This window comes from Strongylocentrotus purpuratus, unplaced genomic scaffold, assembly GCF_000002235.5.
Source record: "Strongylocentrotus purpuratus isolate Spur 01 unplaced genomic scaffold, Spur_5.0 spur5_scaffold_4, whole genome shotgun sequence".
Classification (NCBI taxonomy): Eukaryota; Metazoa; Echinodermata; class Echinoidea; order Camarodonta; family Strongylocentrotidae; genus Strongylocentrotus; species Strongylocentrotus purpuratus.
Genome location: NW_022145610.1, coordinates 3,323,178 through 3,349,994, shown reverse-complemented (window position 1 = coordinate 3,349,994; position 26,817 = coordinate 3,323,178). Strand labels below are relative to the sequence as shown.

At 38.2% G+C, this 26,817-nt stretch overlaps 3 protein-coding genes across 3 annotated transcripts in view; 1 reads left to right on the top strand and 2 right to left on the bottom strand.

Annotated features, from left to right (window-relative positions):
• Positions 1-216: 216 nt before the first annotated feature.
• LOC588993 (aminopeptidase B) overlaps positions 217-26,817 on the bottom strand; it is a 28,345-nt gene continuing 1,744 nt past the window's right edge. The window contains exons 2-12 of the mRNA XM_030997526.1: positions 18,230-18,451; positions 17,239-17,348; positions 16,457-16,639; positions 15,079-15,291; positions 12,743-12,925; positions 10,240-10,419; positions 9,642-9,718; positions 8,700-8,832; positions 3,298-3,459; positions 2,501-2,585; positions 217-484 (exon numbers count right to left, since the gene is read on the bottom strand). Coding sequence (XP_030853386.1) covers positions 333-484; positions 2,501-2,585; positions 3,298-3,459; positions 8,700-8,832; positions 9,642-9,718; positions 10,240-10,419; positions 12,743-12,925; positions 15,079-15,291; positions 16,457-16,639; positions 17,239-17,348; positions 18,230-18,451 — 1,700 coding nt within the window. The 3' untranslated portion in view covers positions 217-332. The remainder of the gene's footprint in view (positions 485-2,500; positions 2,586-3,297; positions 3,460-8,699; positions 8,833-9,641; positions 9,719-10,239; positions 10,420-12,742; positions 12,926-15,078; positions 15,292-16,456; positions 16,640-17,238; positions 17,349-18,229; positions 18,452-26,817) is intronic.
• Positions 7,580-8,595, top strand: LOC100889557 (zinc finger protein 862-like). The gene has a single exon (XM_011673201.2). The coding sequence runs from the start codon at positions 7,592-7,594 to the stop codon at positions 8,387-8,389; it is 798 nt and encodes a 265-aa protein (XP_011671503.2). The 5' UTR covers positions 7,580-7,591; the 3' UTR covers positions 8,390-8,595.
• Positions 19,647-22,737, bottom strand: LOC589011 (C-type lectin domain family 4 member M). The gene is made up of 3 exons (XM_030997528.1): positions 22,615-22,737; positions 21,598-21,739; positions 19,647-20,818 (listed from the first exon to the last, which is right to left on the bottom strand). The coding sequence occupies exons 2-3, from the start codon at positions 21,728-21,730 to the stop codon at positions 20,388-20,390; spliced, it is 564 nt and encodes a 187-aa protein (XP_030853388.1). The 5' UTR covers positions 21,731-21,739; positions 22,615-22,737; the 3' UTR covers positions 19,647-20,387.

Here is a 26,817-nt window from a genome sequence, read left to right as displayed (position 1 = left end):
TGGAATATTACTTGTGAGAATTTCATTCTCGACACCATCAAAACACAAGGTCTACCTATAAATTGAGGGGTCAGTAACACAAAGACGTAACTCCATTTTGACCATTTTGAGAAAAAGTGGTTTATATGTCACTGAGCACTTGGGCCTTAAGGAGTCAAATCTATGTTTCACTAGCCATTGACTTCAATGTGGTGTTGGGTGGAGTTAAGTCTGTGTGTTTCCTGGAAAGCCCACATTTTTCTAAACATCTTGATATCAAATACTCATTTTGGAAAAATATGGAGTTACGTCTTTGTGTCACTGAACTCTTGAAATGTACAGAACATTTTAGTTTACAATACACTGACCATTTTCTCCACATGCTTCCTTACGTTTATGTGAAGCTGGTCTTTAGTTGCAGCAAATGTCTCCACAGCAAAGTCTTTCATTCTCTTGGATCCTTTCGTCAATGCAGCATAAATGGGAAGAGTGTATTTCTGCTTGCCTGTGTTTGAGAAAGAATGGTAAGGTTCAGTTTAGCAGAGTTTAACATATGAAATACACTCAAGCTCGTATTTTTTAAATTTTTGACATTCATCAACATAAATAGAGGCATACCTGGTAATTTCAAGTTTGGAAACATTTCAGTTTTGTATCTGAAATATTCATAATGAAAAGGGTGTACCATGATATGAGAAATTTATCAGTGATGAATAAACGACATAAATAAAAGCTGAACATGTAACTTATAGAAAATGCAACATTCCACAGCAAGGTTACTTACTTAAACAGAGATATTTTCTACCCTATAGGTGTATCCGAAAACAAAAACAACTAGATGGAATTTTGACTGCGCGCAGTCGAAAATGATGCCTCCGCCATAGAGCAATTTAAACAAGTTTGGAGTTTAAATCTCCAGTGGTTCTTGAGATATCATGATAACAATCTCAATGTATGGAATTTCATAAGTTGACCTCTGTGACCCTTGACCTTTGACCTACGTGCTCCAAAATCTAATCAGATTGTCTTCCTATGGTGATACACACTATCATTAAGTTTGAAGTTTAAATCTCCAGTGGTTCTTGAGATATTATGATATGGTGATACATACTATCATTAAGTTTGAAGTGAAAATTCTCCAGTGGTTCTTGAGATATCGCGATAACGATCTCAATGTATGGAATTTCATAAGTTGACCTCTGTGACCCTTGACCTTTGACCTACGTGCTCCAAAATCTAATCAGATTGTCTTCCTATTGTGATACACACTATCATTAAGTTTGAAGTTTAAATCTCCAGTGGTTCTTGAGATATTATGATAACAATCTCAATGTATGGAATTTCATAAGTTGACCTCTGTGACCCTTGACCTTTGACCTACGTGCTCCAAAATCTAATCAGATCGTCTTCCTATGGTGATACATACTATCCTTAAGTTTGAAGTTTTTACATCTCCAGTGGTTCTTGAGATATCATGATAACAATCTCAATGTATGGAATTTCATAAGTTGACCTCTATGACCCTTGACCTTTGACCTACGTGCTCCAAAATGTAATCAGATTGTTTTCCTATAGTGATACACACTATCACTAAGTTTGAAGTTTAAATCTCCAGTGGTTCTTGAGATATCATGATAACAATCTCAATGTATGGAATTGCATAAGTTGACCTCTGTGACCCTTGACCTTTGACATACGTGCTCCAAAATCTAATCAGATCGTCTTCCTATGGTGATACATACTATCCTTAAGTTTGAAGTTTAAATCTCAAATGGTTCTTGAGATATCGCGCTAACAAACTCAATACAAGGAATTTCATAAGTTGACCTCTGTGACCTGTGACCTTTGACCTACGTACTCCAAAATCTAATCAGATCGTCTTCCTATGGTGATAAATACTATTCCCGAGTCTTAAGTTTAAATCTTAAATGGTTCTTGAGATATTGTGATAACGGTCAAACGGGACGGACGTACGGACGTACGGACGGACGTACGGACGGACGTACGGACGTACGGACGTACGGACGGACAACCCGAAAACATGATGCCTCCGGCACCACCTTCGGTGGCGGAGGCATAAAAATGTACATAAAGGAACTTTAACTGACACTGTGCCACCCCAAAAAACTCTAGGTTCCACATTCTGTTCACTTACTATAAGTATAATCTATTTGTATCTACATGTATATGTTTATGTATCACTTATCTATTACTTAGGTTAGGATGCTATGAATCGTTTTCTGGAAGTACTTGGTGCTTAGCAACATTTCACCAGCCAATGTGAACAGGGGGAACAGATCGAAGCAGTTTTAAGTACAATGTACTTCCAGTAAATTGATTTACAGCATTATATAGCTACATATTGATTGCTAATAACTTCAAAGTTACTGGTTGAATCATAATTTTCATGGAACAATGCACATCACTCTTTTAGAAATATTCAAATTGCATAGGCAATACAGAAATGTTCATTCCTTCCTTCCTTTAATCCTTATTTGGGAAAATAAAATAAAATTTGTACCTTGGGCAATGAGGAAAGCCTTGACATTTGACAAGTCATCTGCATAGTCGCTACCAATCGTGAGTTGTGACCATCTTAATCGAATCTGAGTAAAACGAAACAAAAAAAAATATTAAAACAGAAGAAATGAATCAAATAGCTATAGAAATTCCAGAGATCATGAACGTTAAATTTACTCCGTCACTATCCAAATCTTTAATGTTCATTGATGAGAACATTAATCTACATTTGCCACACTCCACCCTGGTGAGGTGAATGGGTACCCCGGTAAGAAAAAATTAATTGAATGCTTGAGCACCTTTTCATGGCAGCTCGGCTAAAGGGGTAATGATATGATTGCAGGGCCCTCAGGGAGAACAGTATTAATACTGCTGAGGTTACCCCGGGTAAACAAGACATATTTTTATCATTATTATTATTATTATTATAACCCCCAAGTTTACAAGCACTGTTAAGTAAATTGTCGCCTGGCTGGCAGAAGGGCGTTAGCTCGAACTTCACGTAAAAAATGAAGCTTTAAGCAGAGGGCGTTAGCACTAAATCGCCTCAAACTTTTAAAAAACTGACCTATTTCCGAGAAAGAAATTGTGGCCGTGTTGTACTATAACATTTCTATTAGTCTTTTTAAGCTTTAAATCAATTTTCGGGACGGAAAGCAGTTTAAATATAAAACAAATTTTTAAATGTGAATAATTCGAAAAGTAGTTTTCGAGTCGCTCGCGGGCCAACACCCTTCTGCCAGCCAGCCGACGAAATTATGTGAATATACTAATATTTCACAAGTAACGAATACCTACCTCAGCATTGTGTGTATCCCTTATTTGGGGGTAGGTTGTGGCAAAGTGTTTGAGTGTTTCGTGAGGTAGGCTTTCTTCTGATTCCACAAGCTGATCTATGAAATGAAGAACTTGATAGGTCTTCCACTCAGAGATATCCAACGACAGATCCTTGTTATCTTTCTGCAGGACAAGACAGAACAAAAATTACAACAAAAAAATTATACAGCCAAACCTGCTTCAGTAACCACCTGTCTATGAAGACCAAATTTGTGTTAAAGAGAAGTTCTGGGTGGAGTTACAAAATAATTTGTGAGCGTTATCATTGTTTTATGCAAGTGTGGAAGAACATCAGAGAAAAAATGTTCCCTGAAAAGCATGGCTCTTTAAATGCCTTAATATTCTAAATATGGCATGTAACATCATACAAATCGGGACAGATTTTAATGCCACATGTTCGTGTAGTCCCATATACATCTTTCTGAGTACAGTGCTTGTAACTTTACCAAGACTGGGCCAAAATTCTTATCATTTTGATAATTCCAGAACCTTGCAGTACACACCAATATTTACATGTATATGCTAGATGATCAACCTTTTCTGATTCCACGTTTTTCTCACAATGCAATCGCATGACCAGAACTCAACTTTATCATTAACATCAGACATCAAATCTCACTGAAAATCTGCATTCACCCACGGCATTACAGTGTCTCCCTTTGTGATTTAATTCAGACAAATAATTTGGGGCTTGACCATTCAAAGCTTTGTAAACAACAAAAGTATCTGAAAAACTGTCTGCACTAGTTTGACCAGGAAGGGTTAGACCTCCCTGCGTGGTTACTGACAGGTGGTTTTCTTATTAAATCAGCTCTCAATTCACATAAGAACTAGATGAAATTTTGACTGCGCGCAGTCGAAAATGATGCCTCCGCCATAAAGCAATTTTAAAAATTCAAGTTTGATTGTAATCCATCTGTCGGTTTTAATGATAATGCACTCACAAGCTATTTATAGGCATACATGTACATAATGAGCCCCATGGCCTTTGACCTGATGACCCTAAAATCTAATCAGTTCATTGGCTCTGCAAGATACATACATATACATGTCTTGAGTTTGATAGTAATCTGTCTACAATGTATTGGTTCTCATGATAATGCGATCACAAGCTATTTGTACATACATAATGAGCCCTGTGACCTTTGACCTAGTGACCCCAAAATCTATTCAGTTCATTGGCTCTGCAAGATACATACATGACCCAAGTTGGGCAGGAATCTATCGATCGATTCTTGAGATAACTTGACGACAAGCTATTTTTGAAAACATGAGCCCTGTGACCTTTGACCTTGAACCTTGTGACCCCACAATCCAATAAGCTCATTGGCTATGTAAGATACATACATGACCTGAATTTGGCAGGAATCCATCAACCGGTTCTTGAGATAACGCAATCACAAGCTATTTTTGCATACATAATGAGCCCTGTGACCTTTGACCTTCAACCTTGTGACCCCAAAATCTAATCAGTTCATTGGCTCTGTTAGATACATACATGACCCAAGTTTGGCAGGAATCTATAGACCAGTACTTGAGACAATGCGATCACGAGCTATTTTTGCATACATAATGAGCCCTGTGACCTTTGACCTTCAACATTGTGACCCCAAAATCTAATCAGTTCATTGGCTCTGTGAGATACATACTTGATCCACGTTTGGAGGGAATACATCAATTGGTTCTTGAGATAACGCGATCACGAGAACGGGACGTACGGACGTACGGAGGGACGGACAACCAGAAAACATAATGCCTCCGGCTACTTTGTAGCGGAGGCATAAAAAGGGGATCATGGGGGGCCTACGGGTACCGCTTAGGCATTGTTTGCTATATAGAGGGCGCAAGAAGCTACAAGTAGTACAGTCCCGCTTAAAAAATTCTATGCCTCTTTGGTAACCAATGTAACTTCATCAAATATATATTAAATATGGAACAATTTGGGGGACTTGGACACAAGTCTTGCAATGGCTTTCTGAACAGGCTGCAACTCATATTGCCTACAGAGATGCTAACCTCTTGACACAAAAAAAAAACAGACTGAGTATCCTAAAAAATCAGATTTCCACGAAAACTCGACACTACCACTAAAATTTAAGAAAAATGTTTTACTGGTAAATACGGTCAAGTAAAATGTTTGTCGTTCATTAAAATTTAATGAGAAAATTGTAAAGCAAAGTTTTTGTTGGGGTTGCGGGGTGTACTTGAACATGTTTCTATGCGATTCCACGATTGTTTTTTTAATTTTTTTTTAAGATGAAAAATCATACTTTAAAGGCCCACTGCACTACTTCTATATAACAAACAATGCCTAATCGGTGACCATTGGTCCCCCATGATCCTCTTTTTCTTATGTTAACTGAGAGCTGAGTTGATGAGATAACCACCTGTCCAGTGCAGGGAATAATTTTCCCGGTATCGCATCGCAATTCGCGATGTATTTTCAGCCATTTGCGACGCATCTTTTTTCATGAATCGCAATTGCTGCGATGCAAGCGAAACGTACATTCATATACACAGACCGCCAATCCACAAACTACATGTACATACAATGCAGTGCATGCATCAACAATGCACGAGCTATGTACTGTACTCACACACAGACCGCCAATCCACACATTGCATGTACAGCAGGCTAGGCCAGCGCAGCCTGCACTGAACGATATTAGCGTACTACAGTCACTTTCCAACCGTGAAGCTACACACACCTACATAGCGCACTATCGGCGATGAGTGTCTACGGTCACCTTTTAGCCGTGAGTGTTGTTGCGATGCAGACAACAATGCACGCACGTGGTGAACTAATTATATATCCAGGGCAGGCTCAATCGCGCTCATGTGCGAGCTAATACTACGTGTTGTTGTTTACCCTCGATACGATTCAAAGTTACTGGATTTTTTTGGATTTAAGACTCGACTCGTCTCTGGATTTATTGTTGGACCGATATTTTTGTCATTTTCAAAACATGGTGTCAATTCGTGTAGTTACTGTGGAAGGTTGGATTAAGGATTTAGACCAGAAAAGGGAATGGATCGAGTACGAAGAAAGTGCTGGGAGATTAAACTGCATTAGGTGTAAGATGTGTGTAGCACATCAAGCGAAACTGAGATCGCTACGTAATTTCAACCAGGCATTTATCAATGGAGTTACGGGGTCGGCCCTGAAAAAGGACAATGTTGTGAAACATTCTCGCAGTGAAATGCATAAGAAAGCAATTGCTCTTTCTTCAAGGCCTAAACTGACGCTCGATGCAATCTTCAAGACAACGCCTATAGGGAAAGCGTTAGCAGGAGCATCAAGTGAGGAAGAGAAACGAGTAAGTAAACTCTTTGACATTGCATATGCTATCGCAAAAGAAGAACTGCCTTTTACCAAGTACCCTGTTTTCGTCGAGTTAGAGAAGAAACATGGAGTTCCATTAGGCAACACATACACACATGAAGCAAAGTGCAGTGAGTTTATTGGTGTCATCGGTGATACAATGAAGAGTGAAATGCTCACTGCTTTGAAGGAAGCCCAGTATTTTTCCATCATGGTTGATGGTTCTACAGATGCCAGTGTTAAGGAGCAAGAACTTGTGTATGTTCATTTTGTGAATGATAAAACTGGTGAGGTCCAGTCAAACTTCTTTTGTATTACTGATGTTAAGCATGCTACAGCACAAGGCTTGAAAGATGGGCTGGATGAAATATTCGCTGATGCAGATATGTCACTGAAAGGAAAGTCTGCGTTTGTGCTGATGGTGCTGCAGTGAACATGGGAGTAAATAAAGGTCTGATTGCTCTTCTACGGAAAGACCATGAAATGCCCTGGTTAATTGGAATGCACTGTCTGAATCACAGATTGGAACTGGCAGCAAAAAATGCCTTTGAGAAAACGTACATGGATGAGATCAGTGAAATGCTTCTGTCCATGTATTATGTATACCAGAAGAGCCCAAAACGCCTGCGAGAGTTAAGGACTCTGGGAGAAGTCATGGAGAAAGTTGTAACTAAGCCACAGAAGGCTCATGGGACAAGATGGCTACAGCACAAGTCCAGGGCACTTGCCACCCTTCTGCGGTCATATCCAGTCGTCATTGCACATCTTGAATCTATGGTCAGTGAATCGTCAGCAGCAGATGGCGCTAGATTTCGTGGATACCTGCAGGTCTTGACTAGCTTCAAGTTTGTGATGCACTGTCTGCTATTCTATGTTATGTTGCAGCTTTTGGCAGCCCTTTCCTGCAATCTCCAAGGAGAGTCAGTGGACCTTATGTTTGCCATGGCAAGTCTTGAGTCATTCCACACTTCCATGCAAAACCTTGAATCAGAGCACGAGGACATAGAGGATGCCTCAGAACTGTCAAAGTTCCTCCGTGACATCACCTTTCAAGATGGCAAGGCCGAAGTGGAATACAAGAATGTCAGGCTGATCAACATGAGAAGCGATGTTTTCACTGCTTTTCAGAACTCTAGAAAGATATATGTTAAGAAGATCAGAGAGTGTGTCGATGCAAGATTCTCTGACTTTAATTCACAGCTTTTCCAAGCATTCAAGGTGTTGGACACTAATGCCTGGCCAAGGGACAAGCCTTCTCTTGACCAGTTTGGTCACAAGGAGCTTAACACAGTGTTTGAGCATTTCAAGGGGTTGCTCCAGGAAGTCCAGCCAGAGTCCATCCAGATGGAATGGAACTCCTTCAAGTCATACTGGAATTCAAGTCTGATGGACTTGCAAAGCTCTGATGTTTGGAGAGCATTTGTCAAGGTTTCAACAAGCAAGTACCCCAACCTTGGTCTTCTCATCAGGGTCTTACTCACCTTTCCCATCAGTAATGCCAAGGTGGAGAGGGGATTTAGTACAATGCGCCGAATTAAGACAGACTGGAGATGTAGACTAAATGCTCGCACTCTAGATCATCTCATGAGGATCAGCATCGAGGGACCATCTTCCACTGATTTTAATCCACAATGTGCTGTTAAGAATTTCTTCTGTACACCTCGCAAACCAAATGTGCAACCCTACCTATACCAAGGTAGCAACAAGCGGCCATATCCACTTGATGACTAAAGGTGAGTCCACAGTTACACCAGAATCAATGTACATAACATAAAATGTAGTAAGTATGCATTCATGACCAGATGTTGTGACGTCATTGTTTTTGCACTGTAATTTATAACATGAAAAAAAATTGCTATACAAGTTCATCCAACTGCTATGCAAAAATTATTTTGTGTAGCAGATTTGCTATGCAAATTTTTGGCTGGAAATTATTCCCTGCAGTGACATCGTATTATCGTATTTCACTCTTATTATCGTACTAAATACGATATAATCGTACTGGTTGGCATCTCTGTGCCTATGACTATCTGAAAGGTACCTCTTCATGATAAGAGAGCCAATAGCTAGCAAGCTTCTCTGCTGGATCCATCAGCGTCCTGCCGGCCGACAGGTCAGGGACGAAGGGAGGCCACGATGTGCCGTTGAGCCAGTGGTCAAACTCAAAGCCTTTCCTGCAGAAAGGAGAATAGGAAGGAGAGAAGGGTGGTTACAGATGTTATGTGCATATAAAAGCCTCTTGAATACTTGAAGGCACAATGTTAGTTGTGAAGAGTGAGTCTAAAAGGTTATGGGTGGCAAGATCAGTAGTATTTATAGGTTTTTTAGGGAGGATCAAACCATACCGCTCCCCCCCCCCCCTGCCCCAATTCTTCAAGCTTTCCCCCTCCAAATTTTTTCAAGCTGCCCCACCTCAATATTTTTTTGTGAGACACACATGTAGAACATGAATGCAAGAGTGTGCAAATTAAAAATCATTGCATAGTGGTATAATGTCCACAGAAAAGATATTTCACCAACAGTTATCTCTCTCTCCCCAGAGCAACATGTACAATATTTTGAACAGTGGCAGCCTAGTTTAAGGTGAGATACTCTGGGAGAAGCACAGCACAAGCCAATTCAGAGTCGTCATTAAAATCTTTCTTGGACCATAAATTTACCTCATTGTAATGAAACCTATAAGCACTCAAAAACAATATCTTACTAACAGGTGGGACCTGTCCTTTAGAGTTTGCCATAGCAGTGTTTGGTAGAAGAAGGTAGACCTGTGCTGTCATTATTATAACAGTCACACCTGCTTTAGTGACCACCACTATAGAAAGACCACCTGTCTACAAAGACCACATTTTTTTGTTTCCTTTGAAAATGGCTTCTCATTGAAACATATACTAAAGGAGCCTGTATATAAGAACAACCGGCCTATAAAGACCACTTTTCTTGTCTCCCTTGGGTGGTCTTTATAGACAGGTTTCACTGTACTTACTTTTGTGTGATCTTCTGTTCCTGAAGCTCTGGATAGAAGTCAAGGAAAGCATCAAACAGGTCCTCTGCAACTACGCTCTTTATGCAATTCAAAAGAACAAAGAAATACAGATTAATTTTGGGAAAGAAGCAATGTGATGAAAGAAACAGACATAAGACAGCAAAAGTATGTAGCAAGAGAAAGGGTCATCTAAGGTCAAGAGGTCAGATCCTCCATTAGGGTTCCTTCTGCAAATTTCGATTTTATTTTTCTTTTTCTTTTTTTTTCCTAATGCTGCAGTTACACCTTTAAATAATAACAAAATTCTATAGCCCTTTCTATCATGGAAAGAAAAAGGAGGCATTTATTTAAGAAATGTCAAAATCAGAATGTTACAAATATTGTGCATTTGTCTATATACCTCAGTTTTAATTGGTGAATGGGAGTTCAATAAAAGGCATGCAACAATGATAAAGTTCCTGTGATTTCGTTTAAACTCTGTAGATATCCTGCACCATGTATTTGATATCATACAGTGCTATATACAATTGTAAATGGTAAACCTCTGAATATCTAAAACATCAAACAGATCAAAAATTGAACATTTATTCAACACTACCTTGAACTTGAACTGTTGGCAATACGATTTCAGGAATTTGGTGAACTCTGATTTCCCCCCGACCAGGCTAGCCAGGTAGCTGACAAAAGCGAAACCCTTCTCATAGGGGACCTCATTATAGGTGTCTTCGGGGTCGATGCCCTTGTCGATCACCACACGTAGTCTGTTCAGAGGATGATCCTAGAGATGAAAAGATGGAGAGTTCTAATGATTTGTAGTTAAGCTTTAGCACCACCTTGTGGCGGCTGCTTGAAGATTTTTGTTTGTAATATTGTGCAGCTATATTCAGCTTGGTATTCGGCAGCTCTCTACCACCCAGGTTCTTCGATTAGGCTTCAATAAAGAGCTTTCAAGTTTACTTAGGCTGATGTCACGGTTCAAGTCCTGCTGCAGGACCAATTTCCTTGAGCAAGGCATTAATCTTCATTTGCCACACTCGACCCAGGTGAGGTAAATGGGCACCTAGCAGGAATCAATTCCTTGAAATGCTAGAATGCCATATTGGCAGCAATGCTAAAGGCGAGGTAATAATTGTGGAGCGCCAGAGGTATCAAGTCTGAGAAATATGAGCACTACTAGTACTACCTACTATTATTATTTATTTACTATTATTATTACTACAGTCAAACCTGCTTTAGTGACCACCTCTATAGAAAGGCCACCTGTCGTTAAAGACCACCTGTCTTTAAAGACCACACTTTTTGTTTCCTTTGAAAATGGTTTCTCATTGAAACATGTACAAAGGAACCTGTATATAAGGACCACCTGCCTATAAAGACCACTTTTCTTGTCTCCCTTGGGTGGTCTTTATAGACAGGTTTCACTGTATTATAATCATCATTGTTATATCCTTCCTTTTCCAATTATAGATGGGTAGTGAATGATGCCCTAGCAGGGTACAAATTCAAAGGCTTATACCGGTGTGTTGGCTCAGTCAGTAGAGCGTCCGCCTCACAACCGGGAGGTTGTGGGTTCGAACCCCGGCCGCGTCATACCAAAGGATGTTAAAAGACGGGAGTTGCTGCTACATGTACCTTGTTTGGCGTTCAACAATAAGAGATAGAGCAACGTCGATCTGGCGCTGCTCAGTGGCTGCCGGGCTCACGATCAATTGGGCAAAAAGAATTTCCATTTTCGGTTTAACTTAATAAAATTTGGAGTGGACTTTAAAAGATTATTATTATTATTATTATTATTATTATTATTTAAAAATTATCAAAAAGGCTTCCCTGAAAATTACTGCTGGGGTGGAAGCAGATATCTTACTATGATTGGTCCAAAGCAATATCACTGTATTCAATAAAGAAACAAATCAATGAATACTCTGTGATACTGCAAAGAAAATTAATGTATATACATGTATATCTGATGACTACTGAAATCTCTGATTCGTTAATGCAGGGACTACATGGTTCCTGATGGCACAGGGTTGAATGAAAGACCATATCATTTATTAAAAATCAAAATCTAAAGCCTCATTCAGATACGAGGTGGAAAATCTGCTGCTTTCTTAAAAAATGAGAACGCAAAGCGTAATATGCTTTACATTTCTGTATCTTATAACAAATAGCTCGCTGGACCTTCGTTGGGCAGTTGCCATTCATTCACATGTTTTAAAAGGAAATGGTGGTCTTTGGGGGCAGTCTACTGGATCCTATCTGAACAAGCCTTACAGGGACTGGATCGGCAGGTTCCATGTGCAGCAGGCCATAATTCGCTGACATCAGACTTGGTGGAAATACCATTAATGGGAGTACAAATCTGCACACAGCAAACCCGTTGGCCAGTCAAGAATTACCCCCTTATCGCTCGGAGAGCTTCGGGTGAGGGAAAAGCAAAGCATTACATAAGGTCTTATGGTCATAAAACTGAAGGCTAACCCTGGCGATTGACAACACCTGTTATTGGGTAAACACCCGAACGGTGTCGAATTCCCCATGAGAGCTGACTTCCCCCCTGTCCACACACAACATTTTCCGTGATTAGGCGTGATTAGTTAAACCGTTTCGTGATAGTGATACCGTTTCGCCATAGTTTTACAATGAAATTGTGTGTGTGGACGCTCACTAACAATACGTCGTATAACGAAACTAGTCTAACGAAACGCAGGTTTGGGCATCGTTTCAAACTGAAACTCAATAAAGAATCACGCCTAATCACGCCTAATCACGGAAGGTGTTGTGTGTGGAGGGAACTAGTGTAACTAGTGTAACTAACTGGGCAGGGCTTAACGTGACCTCGAGCGAAAGGAGACCTGACCTTTCATTTCCGCTTCCATTTCATGACCGCAGTAGCAAACTGCGCACCTATACGACATTTCGCTGTAGAGTTTCAGGATTACTTTTTTCTGTGTGTGGACATCCTGGAATTTATACAATGATTATTTATACCACGTTTCTTGTGTGTGGACACACTGAAATTTATACGATGATTCTTTATACGACGTTTCGTTATAGAGTTTCGAGATAAATTGTTTTGTGTGTGGACACGCTCAAAGACTCACCTCTCCTGCAAATGTCATCCGTTGCTTAAGTAGTGCCCTCCCTGTAGCAGCTTCGAGGCACGTGTAGGCTTCACCTAGTAATTCTTGACTGATGCAACGCTGGGCAAACATGGTGAAACCCTCATTCAGCCAGAAATCACCCCATGTTGCGTTGGTTACCAGGTTACCAAACCAGCTGTGGGCCTGTCAAAGAGAAATGAGAACAAAATGTCTTAACAAAGTTTGTAATTTTACTCCCTACTTCTTGGGAAACATGATAAAATAATAAGCATTTAGCCGATTGGTGAATGTGAGCTTACTTCATTGGGGTGCTGGGAAAACAAAAATCATAATAATAATGTTTACTATAATTCCGTACTTAATGGCGCACAAATCTGCCTGAAATAGGCACTCTTGGCGCACAATTAATGAATTACATATCAATCAAGCCTATTTACAAACTATAGCAGCTAAACCGCCCGAAATCGGCCCTCCTTTTAATCACTGAACCGCCCAAAACCGCCTGTGCGTTTTCAACGCACTGTAGTATCCTTCTATGGGGGTCTACTGCGGTAATGTTATATGTGCGTAATCCTTACGATAATAATAAATAATAATAATAATAGCTCGTTCTTATATAGCGCTTTTCAGGACCGGAGGCCCTCACAAAGCGCTTTACAGATAAGTATATTATTACCCCGGTCATTGGATTCAGGCTTACCCGCACACAATGTATGCACATTCTCCACTCCCTGGGGAGCATTCCAGCCAGGCGTCATTTTTACATGCGCACACTTGCTAATCTAACCACATTAGCTTTCGCATCCTACCGGGTACCCATTTAACACCTGGGTGGAGAGTGGCAAATGTAGATCAATGTCTTGCCAAAGGACATTAGTGCTGCGGCGGGACTTGAACCACGGACCTTGTGATCCACAGTCCGGCGACTTATCCACTCGTCCACAACACCTCTTCAAATGAAGCTGAAACAATCACAAGGAGCAATCAGCTGACAAACACAAACTCATGATGTCCTAAATAAAAATGGTATTTGCTTTAATCATAGCAACTCCATGAATGGAGTCACTACAATATACACATGATTCCTTGAGCCCTTTCCTTAATACTTTTTGGAGGGAGCCTTATGAAAATCTTTATTAACCCTATTTAGCCCGGGCTATTTTGAAACTGCATAGCCCTTCTAAGGCCCCCCCCCCCCTATGATCTCGGCCGTGAAACGCCCGATCGCCGCAAAAATTTGCATACATGTCAAGTGAAGTGTATAGAATACTATGGTAATTTCAATTTTTTTGAAAAATTCACTCATTTGCATATTTATGGTAATTTATGCAAATAAGGTCATTAAATTCACATTTTTGCCCATAAATCAGACATTATTCATATTTAAGCATTCTTTCTCACTACATATATTTGTTAGACCATTTGGAATAATAATACAACACAAAAATTTGAAAAACCAGGGTTATTCCTTATGTTATCTATTGTTTTGATAATTTCTTATGTATTTCTTTGTTTTTTTAACTTATGTATTTTATTGTTCTTGTTGTTTTATTTCATTTCCAACTATAATTCAACTATTTTGACCCCAAAATAAACACCTAAAATCTAAACAAGACCAAATAACCAATGTTTTACCTCTTTATTTGAAAAATGAGATTTCCTTATGTTTTGTACACAAATCACAAAAATGAGCGATTTTCGGGCTGACATGCGAAGTCAAAAGGACACGTGCCTTTGTAATGGTAGGTCCGATTTTCGAAAAATTTCTTTCAAAAGTTGCGCAAGACTCGAAAGAAAAAAGTCACAAAATTTCAGTGCAAGATTTTCTTGCATTAAAAAATTATCGCGAAAAATGTCGAGGGGGGGGCTTCCCCCCCCCCCCCCCCCCCCGGGCTAAATAGCGTTAAGAGGGTAAATCAGGAGCCTATCATTTTAAGTCTTATTTTTAATCTCTCACAAAGACTCTTATCACAAGACCTCTATATTTACCCTTTCCTGTCCTGTACACTTCTTAGCTAATTGACTTCTTTTCATGAATGAGTTAAAAATAACTTCTAGCTATTTACAGGGGTTTTACTTAACACAAAACACTGGTGTTTCAAACCGTGATATACACTGTCTATAAGTAGTTATTTTCACAGGGGTTTTATTTTTGCGAATTTTGCGAATCACTTATTGATTGCAAATTTAACATGCTAGGATTCTGCATGGTAAAATAGCACATGTTTCATATTGTTCAGAACAATGTAAAGATGAGAGCAATATTGCAACCTCTTCCAGTGAGTAATAGGCCATTTTTACAAAATCTCTAGTTGCTAATGGGTTAAAAGACTTACGATTTCATGCATGACCACATCTGTGAGTGATTTATCGCCCACCAGGAGGCAAGGGGTCACAAAGGTCAGACACGGATTCTCCATCCCACCAAAGGGAAACGATGGAGGCATGACCAGAATGTCATAGCGCCCCCACACGTAGGGTCCAAAGAGTCGCTCTGCGGTTGAGATGTAGTCCTCCACAACCACGCTGAACTCTGCTTGTGCCTTGTCCTGTAATGTTAAATGCATCATTTAACAATGTTAAATCTGAGATGCATGGTCCTACGTGTTATCAGAGTCTGTGATATGGTGTAATATTGAAGCCCTAAAAAAATTGTGCTTCAAAATGATCAAAAAGTGCCTAAAAAAAGTAAAAATCTTTGAGTGACTGGTTCTACCATACTCGTTTTCCCCAATAGACTGTAGTGTTATGAAAACCGTTAGGAAAACGCAAAATTTGGTTTCGATTTCCAATCATAAATATCTTGATAATCAGACAGGCAATCAGCTTGGGGTTCCTGACTGACCCAAAGGCTTATAATTATGATTGCAGCATGAGCTAAATCCGGGATTTTTCAGAATCTGAGACAAAGTTACCGGATCCCTTTAAACAGAGTCGATGTACAAGGAAGTATAACTAGTGGATTCATTCAATAGTACTCATTTCTAACTAATCTCAATAAAGTACACTGACACACTTTTGGTTGGATGAGCAGTAAATATTTCCTTTCACACGTAGTAAAGAATGTAAGAGAAGATAAAACTGAGTTTACCTTGGTGCCTCTATAGCTCTACAAGCATGCCCAAAACACTGTACATGTAATCTACCAATTCCCCAAATTCCCAAAAGTTGATGGCATGCATTAAGAAGTGATTTTTCAGTAATTTAGTATTACAATACACCAGCAATAATCAAAAGTTTCTGGTCAGCTTGTCTGATAAAAAAAAAAAAAATTGCACTTCATTATTACTCTAAGATCTTCATAATTTTTACCTTGTACATCACAATGAAACTTTTCTGAATGAATATTCATAAATATATTTGATCACAATACATTATACCTATTTACTAACATTTTTAAAATTGTATGCATACTTTTTAAACAAAGGTTGTTCTTGACTACCTCAAGCTTGAAAGAGGCTTGCCCAACATAGCAATGAATAATATATGCAGACTGGTTTCCAAGTATTGCAGTTCATTCATTAATTACAGGTTAATAAAATACCTCATCACTAGGTCCCCAGAGAGAAACATTCTTAATTTGAATGTATAGTAAACCAATCTATTGCATGACCATTGTCCAGTAATCACCTTCACCTTTACAAGTAAAATATTATCCTACCCTCCAACCCCCCCCCCCCCCCTCCCCGAAAGAAATCGTCTTTAAAATCTTACCAGAAGACATGGCTCTGTCCACACGTTGCTCCTGGGGCCGATCTGGGCCGAGGCGATATCACCGACTGCTAAGGCCACCAGGTAGCTAGGGATTCGTTGGTTCATACGGAAGGTGAAGATATCCGGACTGACATCCTTCCCCCATTGGTCTGCACTCATCACAGCAGCAAATCCAGATGGAACCTGAGGTTAAAGGTCAAATAGAGTTTAGGTCAAGGGTCAAAGAGAAAAATAATTGTCACTAAAGGTTCGTTCAGATATGACGTGGTATACCGCTGCCCAAAAAACTCCCAATGCAGCTCATTATTTGTAAATTAATGGCATCTATACGCGCAACAAGGGTTCCCGAGCGTATTCTCTGAGCTGTGTGTTATATGATAAAGAAATGCAAGGCGTATTACACTTTATGTCATGATAAACCACCATGGTTTTTCATTTTATCTGAACGAAGCCTTAGAGTTGTAATGGTATTGTGATTTATTCACTTGCCTTTCAATTGCAAGGCCTAGGGTTCAAATCTCATCCTAGCACTAAAATCCTGAAGCAAGACATTAATCTACTTTGCCACTCTTGACCTTAATGTAAATGGGTATGATACATGAAAAATGCCCACTTAATTAATACAAGTCTTGTAAGTTGAAATGTATCCCCCCCCCCCCCTTACCTCAAGAAAAAAATATTTGCTTACATTGGATTTTTTTATGTTATTGCTTTCATTGTATTGTAATATAATTTATTGTATTGAAATGTAATTTATTGTATTGAAGTGTTTCAATTCTTACATGAACAGTAGCGGAGTATGTCGACTTGACAGCTGGGGTGTCAAGACAGGGGAAGAAAGATCTGTTCAAAACGGCCTGTCCTTGTGTGTACAGATATGGCTTGGACTTCCCTGCAGACAAGATAAAAATGCATATGATTTATATATTTATATATTCAGTTAGTCTTCTTTTACCAGGATTTTACAAAAAGGCTCTGTAATATAATATGAACAGCATATATAACAAGATACAACCAAAACATGATCAAACAAGAAGCCCCAAATAAAACTCATGAAAGACAAAAAACTGCCTAAAGATGGAAGAAAATCATCAGATTTTTTTTTTTTAAACTGAAGCTTAGAACCAGGAATTTAACTCTATCCTGGAGATGTTCCAATATTTAAAATTTGTACAGTTTTGCAATTTGGTAGGTAACAATACTATTTTATATGTACATGTACATCTACATGCATTGCAAAAGTAATATATGGAAAGAGACTAGTCATGGAGTCAGCCCATATTTTGAGTAGCGTGTTTGAGAATTTCTTTTAAAGAAATAAACCTGAGGACTTATAGTACATCTACCGGTAAATATATTGTTGAAAATTTAGTCTAGTTACTCGCTACAGATTTGATGCGGCAGGTAACATATTTTGACACATGCTCTGAGAAAAATTGCTCCATGATGTATTTATTACACTTGTCAAAATCTTACTGTATCCTAAATACTGTATGTGTAACTGCAACCCTGGACCCAACGCTGTACCTAACCCTAATCCTAAACTTAAGCATGATCCAAAAACTAACCCTATAGTCCTACATCTGTTAATTGAATTGAATTGATTTACTTAAATCAACAAAACATGTAGCCTAGAGGCTGAAAGTATTTTTTGATAAATAATTTGAACAAATACAGAATTTGGGAAAATTCAAAATTTCATACAAAAATTGACAAATATAAAGCCAGTAGCAAATATCTGATCATCATCAAATTAACAGTATAAGATTGTACCTGCAGTCTGACTAGGGTCCAGCCAACATAGTCCGGGGGCTTTCCCCACCGTGTACGTGATCTCGATCTTGAACTCCTCCCCGACCTCGCTGCAAGGTCGGCTGATATGCAGTGCAGATCCATAGCCGGTGAAAGGCTTCACCTCGTACTGAAGGTCAGCTTCAGGCGGGGACTTGTCAACGATGCTTGATATCTGGATACTCTCGTGGCTGTCTAGAATGACTGAAAGATATATAGGAAGAGAGGAAAGGTGTTTAAATAATAAAGATAGCTATCCATTTGGTTGAAAACATCTAAATTCCATCAAATATTAGTACTATGAAATTATATTCATCTCAGCACCGCTTTCTCCCTCTTTATCTCTATCTCTCTCTCTCCCTCTCTCAACCTATCTCTCTCTATCTCTTCCTTCTCTCTCCCTATCTGCCTATCTCTACATGTATGCCAACTCCCCCTCTCTGTCTCTCTACCTCCTTCTTACCCCATATTAAATCCCAACCCTCAATTATAATTTTCCTGAAAATACTAGCAACGTGTTTCGTAAACAAGGGTAACAATATATAACAACTTTTAGTCATTAGGGAATCAATCCTGAAAAACAGGTCTACATGAGAAACACCATTATCATCATCACCGTCTTCATTATCATCACCATCATCATCATAATCATCATCATATCATCATCATCATCATCATCATCATCATCATCATCACCATCATCATCATCATCATCATCATCATCATCACCATCATCATCATCATCACCATCATCATCATCCTCGCCATCACCACCATCATATCATCATCATCATCATCATATCATCATCATCACCATCATCATCATAATCATCATCATATCATCATCATCATCATCATCATCATCATCATCACCATCATCATCATCATCATCATCACCATCATCATCATCCTCGCCATCACCACCATCATATCATCATAATCATCATCATATCATCATCACCATCACCACCACCATCATCATCATCCTCGCCATCACCACCATCATCTTCAACATTATAACTCTCTTCATCATTCCTCTCGTCATCCATTCCTCATCATAATCATCACCATCATCACAACCACTATCACTCTCATAATCCATATACCATACATAATGCATGTACCGTATGCATTGATTCAATGAATTATCATCATCATCATATTCATCATCAACACCATCTCATCATCATCATCATCAGAACATAAACCTCAAAAAAAGATCTGATTTAAAAAATTTATAACAGCACTGCTGTATATGTAAGTATATCTGGGAACTGAAAGTTCTCCTTTTTTTAGACTCATACAACGTACATGTAGAAATACAACAGATACACATGAATCTCTCATACACTTCTTTTATAACTGTTGAATAAATGCAATCTTGGCACAATCAAAATGGTTTCATTTCAACTTAGGGTGCATTTATTACATGTCTACGTTAAATTTAACTCGGTGTTTGTCTTTTTATGTGATTGCAATCACAATGAAAACTGAGAAGCTCATTCATGTACGTGTTCAGTAGGGTTCTGAATCATTATCCTGGCTTTTTTTTCTGAATTCGACCATTTAATACACTGTGTAGGGTTACATGTATGACCATTTTCATTAACAGATTTTTTTTCTTCTCCAAATTACTGCGTATGTTTGAAAGATGAAACCATGCTAAAGATTTGCCAGAACGCATTTACAGTATATTCTGCCTCTACAGGGTGTACATCCATGTACAATTTGTATGTTAGGTTGTTGATATGATCATACATTGGGGTGTTCCGTAACGACCAACAGATTATTCTTAGCAGGCAGAATACATACATAAACCAGTACTTGCCAAATGGTCACAATCCAATTAAATTCATATTCTGTAATGTCATTGTCAAATAGTGTACATACACTTCTATCTTTTTGTTAAAACAGATATCATAATAAATGTCATCGCTGACTAAATTTGAATCAAAATTAATATTCCTAGCTCTAAACTAGAGTTTACATCAGATTACTATATATTTTTTTGGAAATACGAGGGCTAATAATAATTAATAATATGAATAACTAATTCGGGTCAAGTTATATTTTTGTATTATTTGGGCTGCCACCCTCCTTTAGGTGGGTGCACTACGACGGGCTAACATGGTTGAATAGTCTAAGGTATGAACTCGCAGACGTATGGACGGCCTTCATCGCAATCCTGGTCATTAAGCTGTCTTCCGTTGAACTCCACGCAGTCTTCGTCATCCCAAAATGACCACCATGGCGAGTGGTTATCCGGCTGCCCACCACTCCACATGGAGCTCCCTTTGCTCAACTCTCCCCCGAAGCCAGTCCATTGGTAGCGCCCCTCACTGCTGCGGTCGTTAAGGCCAGTCCACATCCAAGGCATGGAACTGATGCCGTAGTAGGACTGGAGGAAGTTCTTAACGGTGGTAATCTCACCCAGGGTGTCAAACTTGACAAGTTGCCCGCCATTGTCGCGGCAGCTCTTTTCAGCGTCGCTCCATTCTTTCGACTGGTGAAAGTATATGTAGCATGATGTAACCCCGGCAGATCGGGGTGGCCAGTTATTCGGGCAGTTATCTGCAACAAGATTATTCAACAAAAACAAATATTAAACTATTTGAGCACAATTATTTTAAAACCAGAAACTTTCTCAGGAACTGTTAGCAAAATCCCTGAAAGGGTCAGATTCTTAAAAGTTTCATGCTGCAAAATAATTATCATAATTGATGCAACACTCAAGTTTTGTAATTGGCAAAAGTTTCTTGCCACGAGATAAAACCCTCCTTTAGAACCGGCGAAGATATCATGTCACAAAGCTTTTTTGTTTTTCAGTCAATATTCAAAACAATGATACAATTTCTATGTTTTCAAATTATTACACATACTTGCTTCTACTCTTAATTACACTACATAAACATTAATGATATGTAATTTCAGTCAGCTCTTCCTAACAATTAAATCTATCAATTAAACAAGATCTTTTACCCATAAGATAGACAATTTGGGACACTTCTGAATCATATTATAGAAGGCGGTCTAAAACCCTTTGTCCAAAATGACAAAATCTTGAGCGCTGCTGAGAAAACCTGACTTTTAATACTAATTCCTTCAAGTTCTGTTTCCAAAATTAAAGTATTATTGAATAGTATTAATTAGGTACATCTGTGTACGTGTGCAACAGGGAGTTTATCAAGTTTACATCCATAGCCATGCTGCTATCTCTCCTTAAATATACGATTTAACAAATCATAAAAACTCTGCCTAATATGTGCCCCTCTCATACAAGTCTTATACATTCAAATTCCTATCAAATTACAACTAAAATCAAGAGGTACAACTGTAAATGTTTAACTTACAGAGGGTGCAACGCTCGGTTAAAGTGTAGAGTGCATTGGCCGCATCCTTGTTGACCTGTTCCGTCTTGGAGAGGGCAGTGTCACAGCTGAACAACAGAACAGTTGCTATGGTGATGACTCCAATGAGCAGCATATTGGTTTTCTACATTAGAAAAAAAATGTTAAAAATTAAAATGAATAGAAACATGGGTGCAGATCCAGGATTTTGTAAAAAGAGAGGGCACAATATTCCTGAAATTCAATTGACAAATTCCAAGCAAGCAACAATAAATAATGGTCATCACCTCAATACAGGGGGTGGGGCATACTGCTTGTTTTTCTTGTTCTGCACCCCTTCCCCCCCCCCCCCACCCCCCTCCTCAAACAAAATTTCAGACAGTGGAGAAAATCACTGGATGATGATATACAGTGTATGTATCTCAACCAATGGGGCAGGCACATCAGGTCAGACATCTTATAGCAATGTAAAACTGTGCTCAAAGGCACCTGATATAAAGCTGCTTATGGCAAAAGTTAATATCAATATTTTTAATAAAACAACAGACGTTAAATCACAACTTGGAATAATAGTGGGTTCTTGTATAGCGTCATGTCATGTCTGTCACAGGTGACACTCCTGGCGCTCCCGATTATTACCAGTACCCCGGCTTTAGCAAGGCTGCCATTATGGAGCTCAAGCATTTCAAGGAATTATTTCCTGCCATGTACCCATTTACAATGTACATCACCTGGGTTGAGTGTGGCAAATGTAGATCAATGTCTTGCCAAAAGACATTAGTGCCGCAGCGGGACTCGACCACGACACCTAAAGCTTGTTAAGATTTTTTTGTTTATTCTTACAATCCAACTGGTTCAAAACAAAAGCTGCACTACTAGTGAAATCTAACTATCGATGAACCATAAAATTTACTAAAATGATGAAGATTATAAAAGACTTTCAGTGGTACAATAATGGTATTGGTAGGTGTATGGTATCAAGTTGCAAAAAGAAAAGGTATCAATCTAAATCACACTTACCAGTGCTAACGATACGATGAAGATTCAACGAGTGACTCTGCTTTCGGTGGAGTCTCAGGTTTTATAGCCGGTCGAGGTGAAGTCATGAGAAGACTGATCAATACCTGATATTAAACTCTTTAGCAAGTATTTTCAAGGAGCACTTGATTCATCAATATTTGCGTTTTGCAGCCACAAAAAGAATTTTGAATGACAGCATCATCAATACATCTTAAATCTCTTTAACATTACAGGGAAAAGTGTATGGTGAGACAGACAGAAAAGAGATTTAAAAGTATGGTTGAATTAATTGAGTGACATTTATCGAATAAAATGCATATGATATGGTAACAGCAACAAAATTGATTCTCCAAACTCTAACCCTTCCCACTTAAATGTAAGAAACGAACAGAATGGTTGATAGGACAAATTGACATGAATGGATAGAGGTTGAAAGAAAGGTAGATAAACATATGAATAAATGAGTACAGAAAGGGAAACACACACAAAGCTATTACATTTACATAAAAAGGTTGATAATTTTAGATTGAAAGTTTTTATTTTTATAATGTAAGATACACTGTAACACTGAAAGAAAGACATTATAAGAGAAAGACAGAAAAAGTAAAAGAGAGATAGAAAGAAAGAAAGAAAGAAAGAAAGAAAGAAAGAGAGGAAGGGAAATAAGAAGGGCACTACCGGGTACAAACAAAACAAATCAAAGTCTGATGACGTAAAAAAAATATATAAAAAAAGTAATTTATATTCTGTCAATACCTTTGATTAAAGATTGTTCTCTCATCAAAATCAAATGTCAGATCTACACACTTTGTTTCATATCACTAACAGATGTTAATGAAAGTGACATTTCAAGTGTTATCCTGTTTCAAGTTTCCTGTAAATTGCTTTGACCTTTTAATTAAAACCTTCAATCAAGTGAGACTATCATAAACACATGTCGTTTTTGTCTGTGACCCATCACCCTTTAAATAATAGCCTTGCCAATCAGCATGGTTGTAATTAATTTTTGAAACTCCTGCTGATTTCTTGTCTCCGACATTTCAAAATATATAGAGTTCACACACACATAATTATCACTCTGTAAGCTTTTCATCTTTGCCTACACACTGATTTTCATGCCAAGCGCTCACAACTATACGATCCTCCTGAGATCAATTTTTGTTGTTGGAAGAAATGGTAATTATATTAGATAGATGGAAATTTTAACGTTCATCTCCTTCCTGATTTAGTTTCTGAATAATGATAAGAATATTAACAACTGGAACTTTAGTGCATTTAAGCTTTCTTGTCAGAATAAAGGTAAAATTGGCTTCAAATTGTAGACAATTGCACTTCTGGTCTGAAATCACTTCAATTTTGAGCAGATTTAGCTTTTCTGCGTCCAAGGAAGCTTGAAATCCCTTGAAATTTAGATTTTATTTATCATGTGACTATTCAGATCTTAGATCATTAAGAATTTACAAGTGTTATTGTTCACATAAAATGTCATTGCAAATACTATTGAAATTGGATCCTAGTCAGATTGCGTACATGAAGTGTGCGCCTGACTTCACAGACCTCAATTTGAAATCCAAGTTACAACCTTCGAATGGCGAGATAAAATGGTTGGTTTCCAACTTTTCCCTAATGTAAATAATTTCATCTGATTGATACAAATCTGTCAAAAGACAAATTAAAAACACTTGAGACTAGACACCATTTTTTCTTTCGGGGGGGGGGGGGGGTAGCATTCACACACAGTCTATGCGCTCTGTATCTAATGAAAAGGAGCTTTTTGACTGTAATATTATGATTACAGTCACGAAGCAGTTCTGCTCCTCATATAAGTAGAAGACCTAAACAGAACTCAACGACAGAGCTAGATAACTTGCCAAGACCCCGAACTGTGAGTAGGAGAAATAAAGAACTGGGTCTGGGAGCCCGACTGCACTGCTGAGAACACAGCATTCTTCCATAATCTTGGGTAAAGGGAGAGGTAAATAGATACCGGTAGCCTTAAAGGATAAGTCCAATCCAAACATAACTTTTAATAGAAGCAGAAAACTCAGACAAACCAATCAAAAAAAAGTTTGAGCAAAATCGGATATCTATTAAGAAAGTTATGCATTTTTAATGACATGAAAAACTTTACAAATTACAAGAAAAAGTGGCAACTCACACACAAGTCTGCGCCGTCATTTCCTCACTATCGAGTATCCACTAATTGTTTTCTTAATATTGATAATATAAATCTCCAATTTCCCCCTATAAATCTCATTTCCTTATACCAGCATCCAAGTTATATTGATAGTAATATGTTTTTGTGTTGATGCACTAATATAGAGTAATTTTTTTCAATCAAATCATGAAATTTTTAAATTTTGATAAACTATTTATATAAAAATCAATAATTATGAATAAAAAATATTCAGAAAATAATATCAATTCTTCAAATTTCATAAAAGAATTTGTGAATGTCAAGCAAGCAATATGATACAAATCGTATGACCAGGGCAAAGGCATGGGGAAAATCAAGTTTTGGGGGATAAAAATGGAAATTAATGGGATAAAATATATTGAAAGCAATGATGTCACAAACTGATAACCAAATTGACAATCTGTGTACGGTAGTCATCTTCCAAATTCCATAGTATTTCATACTTTTTTTTGGTATAACTTCCTAATTACATATATAGTTATCCAATTTTGCTCTGTTTATCTTTTTTGCATCTATTAAAAGCAAATCATTTTTGGAGTGAACTTGCATCCTTTAAAGTTTAAGGGCTTGGTGATAAAATGAAAAATGAAAATGAAATTCATTAATTCTGAATAATCTGAACGCACTTACAGACTGAAACTCTTTACCACCATCTATAGTATAGTTAAAGGTATTTAGTAACATTGTGATGGTTGATATCACAAATCTGTTGAATCAGGATGCAAAACACGTAAAATTATGTTTGGACATTTATGTATGGATTATTCAACTACGATGCCCCAAATCCGAAATTAATTCACGCAATATGAAGATTTTAACAAAGTTCAACAGGTTTTTGAACGGGCGTCGATGTGCGGCACTTCTGAATCTAAATTCTCCAAACCATTTTTGAATTTTCCCAACCGTTTTTCCATGAATAAAAACATAAAAACAGGCTATAAAAAAATCTGTCTACACTTAAATGTCTGGAATGGAATGTAGAGCCATTTTATTGCTTTGTGAGATTTCCATTCACCTAAAATGTAATTAAATTGTAATAATATAGTTGAGAGAATTAAGGAATCGATCGGATCAGTTTTTCCCAATTTGTACCATGAATAATGGTCCGTTTTTGCTCAAATTTTCAGATTATCTTTAAGTGTACATCTAGCATTGAAGTCACTACCTTAGCACCACTATCTCTCATCTGAACAATGTTACAAAGTCCCTTTAACATTCAAAATCCTGACATATTCAAGGCTTATATGAGTTATATGTGCAACAGCATTTTCAACCGTTATTATGTTATTATTTAACGCGCACATCAAGTCACACTCGTTTTACTCCAAGGAGGTGGTGTGGTGCAACAGGATCATCGTCTGGCCTTCAATCATGTACATACATGTATATGTGTGGGTAAGAGTGTCGCGCTGAACAGACAAAAATGCAAACATGGTTGTCGCTGCATTGTGGGTAAGTGCTGTGCGCCCTCCCCTCTATTCTAGATGCATTCTCGGGTTCAGGGGAAAACACTCTCTTCCTCGGCCTAGAACTTAGAACGTTAACTGGAGGCCCCCTGTAGTAACTCCAATTTTGACTTACTAGGTTGCTCGACCTAGTAATTGTAATTGTACATGTAATTACTCCCTAAATTTTGAGATAATGTCGCCCGACCCGCTGTTTGAATGTTTTTTGATGCACCAACTGAAGCTCCAACGCCTTCGGCATCGGCGTCGGAGTTTCCTGGAGTTACCCTGTAGGAGAGTCACACTTTATGGTTATAGATCTATGCATGTTAATATGGTACATGTACATCTCGCAATGAGTAGTAAACCCTGGTCTTAAAGGTATTACAAAGTTTTGGAAATTTTGAAAAATGGGTGGATAGTGATTCCTTACAATTTTAATATATTTGGATGCCCCTGTGGATGTATTAAAAACGCCAGAAATTTTAGCCCCTAAAACACTTCTGCTTTCGAGAAAAATTGAATATAAAGATTTACCGGTGCTCCCGGTAAATTTTGATA

Coding starts and splice junctions, on each gene's coding strand:
- LOC589011 (XM_030997528.1), bottom strand. CDS start 21,730: ATGCTGCTCATTGGAGTCATCACCATAGCAACTGTTCTGTTGTTCAGC. Junction 20,819..21,597: donor AACCGAGCGTTGCACCCTCT/GTAAGTTAAACA, acceptor ATCTTGTTGCAG/ATAACTGCCCGAATAACTGG.
- LOC100889557 (XM_011673201.2), top strand. CDS start 7,592: ATGTTTGCCATGGCAAGTCTTGAGTCATTCCACACTTCCATGCAAAAC.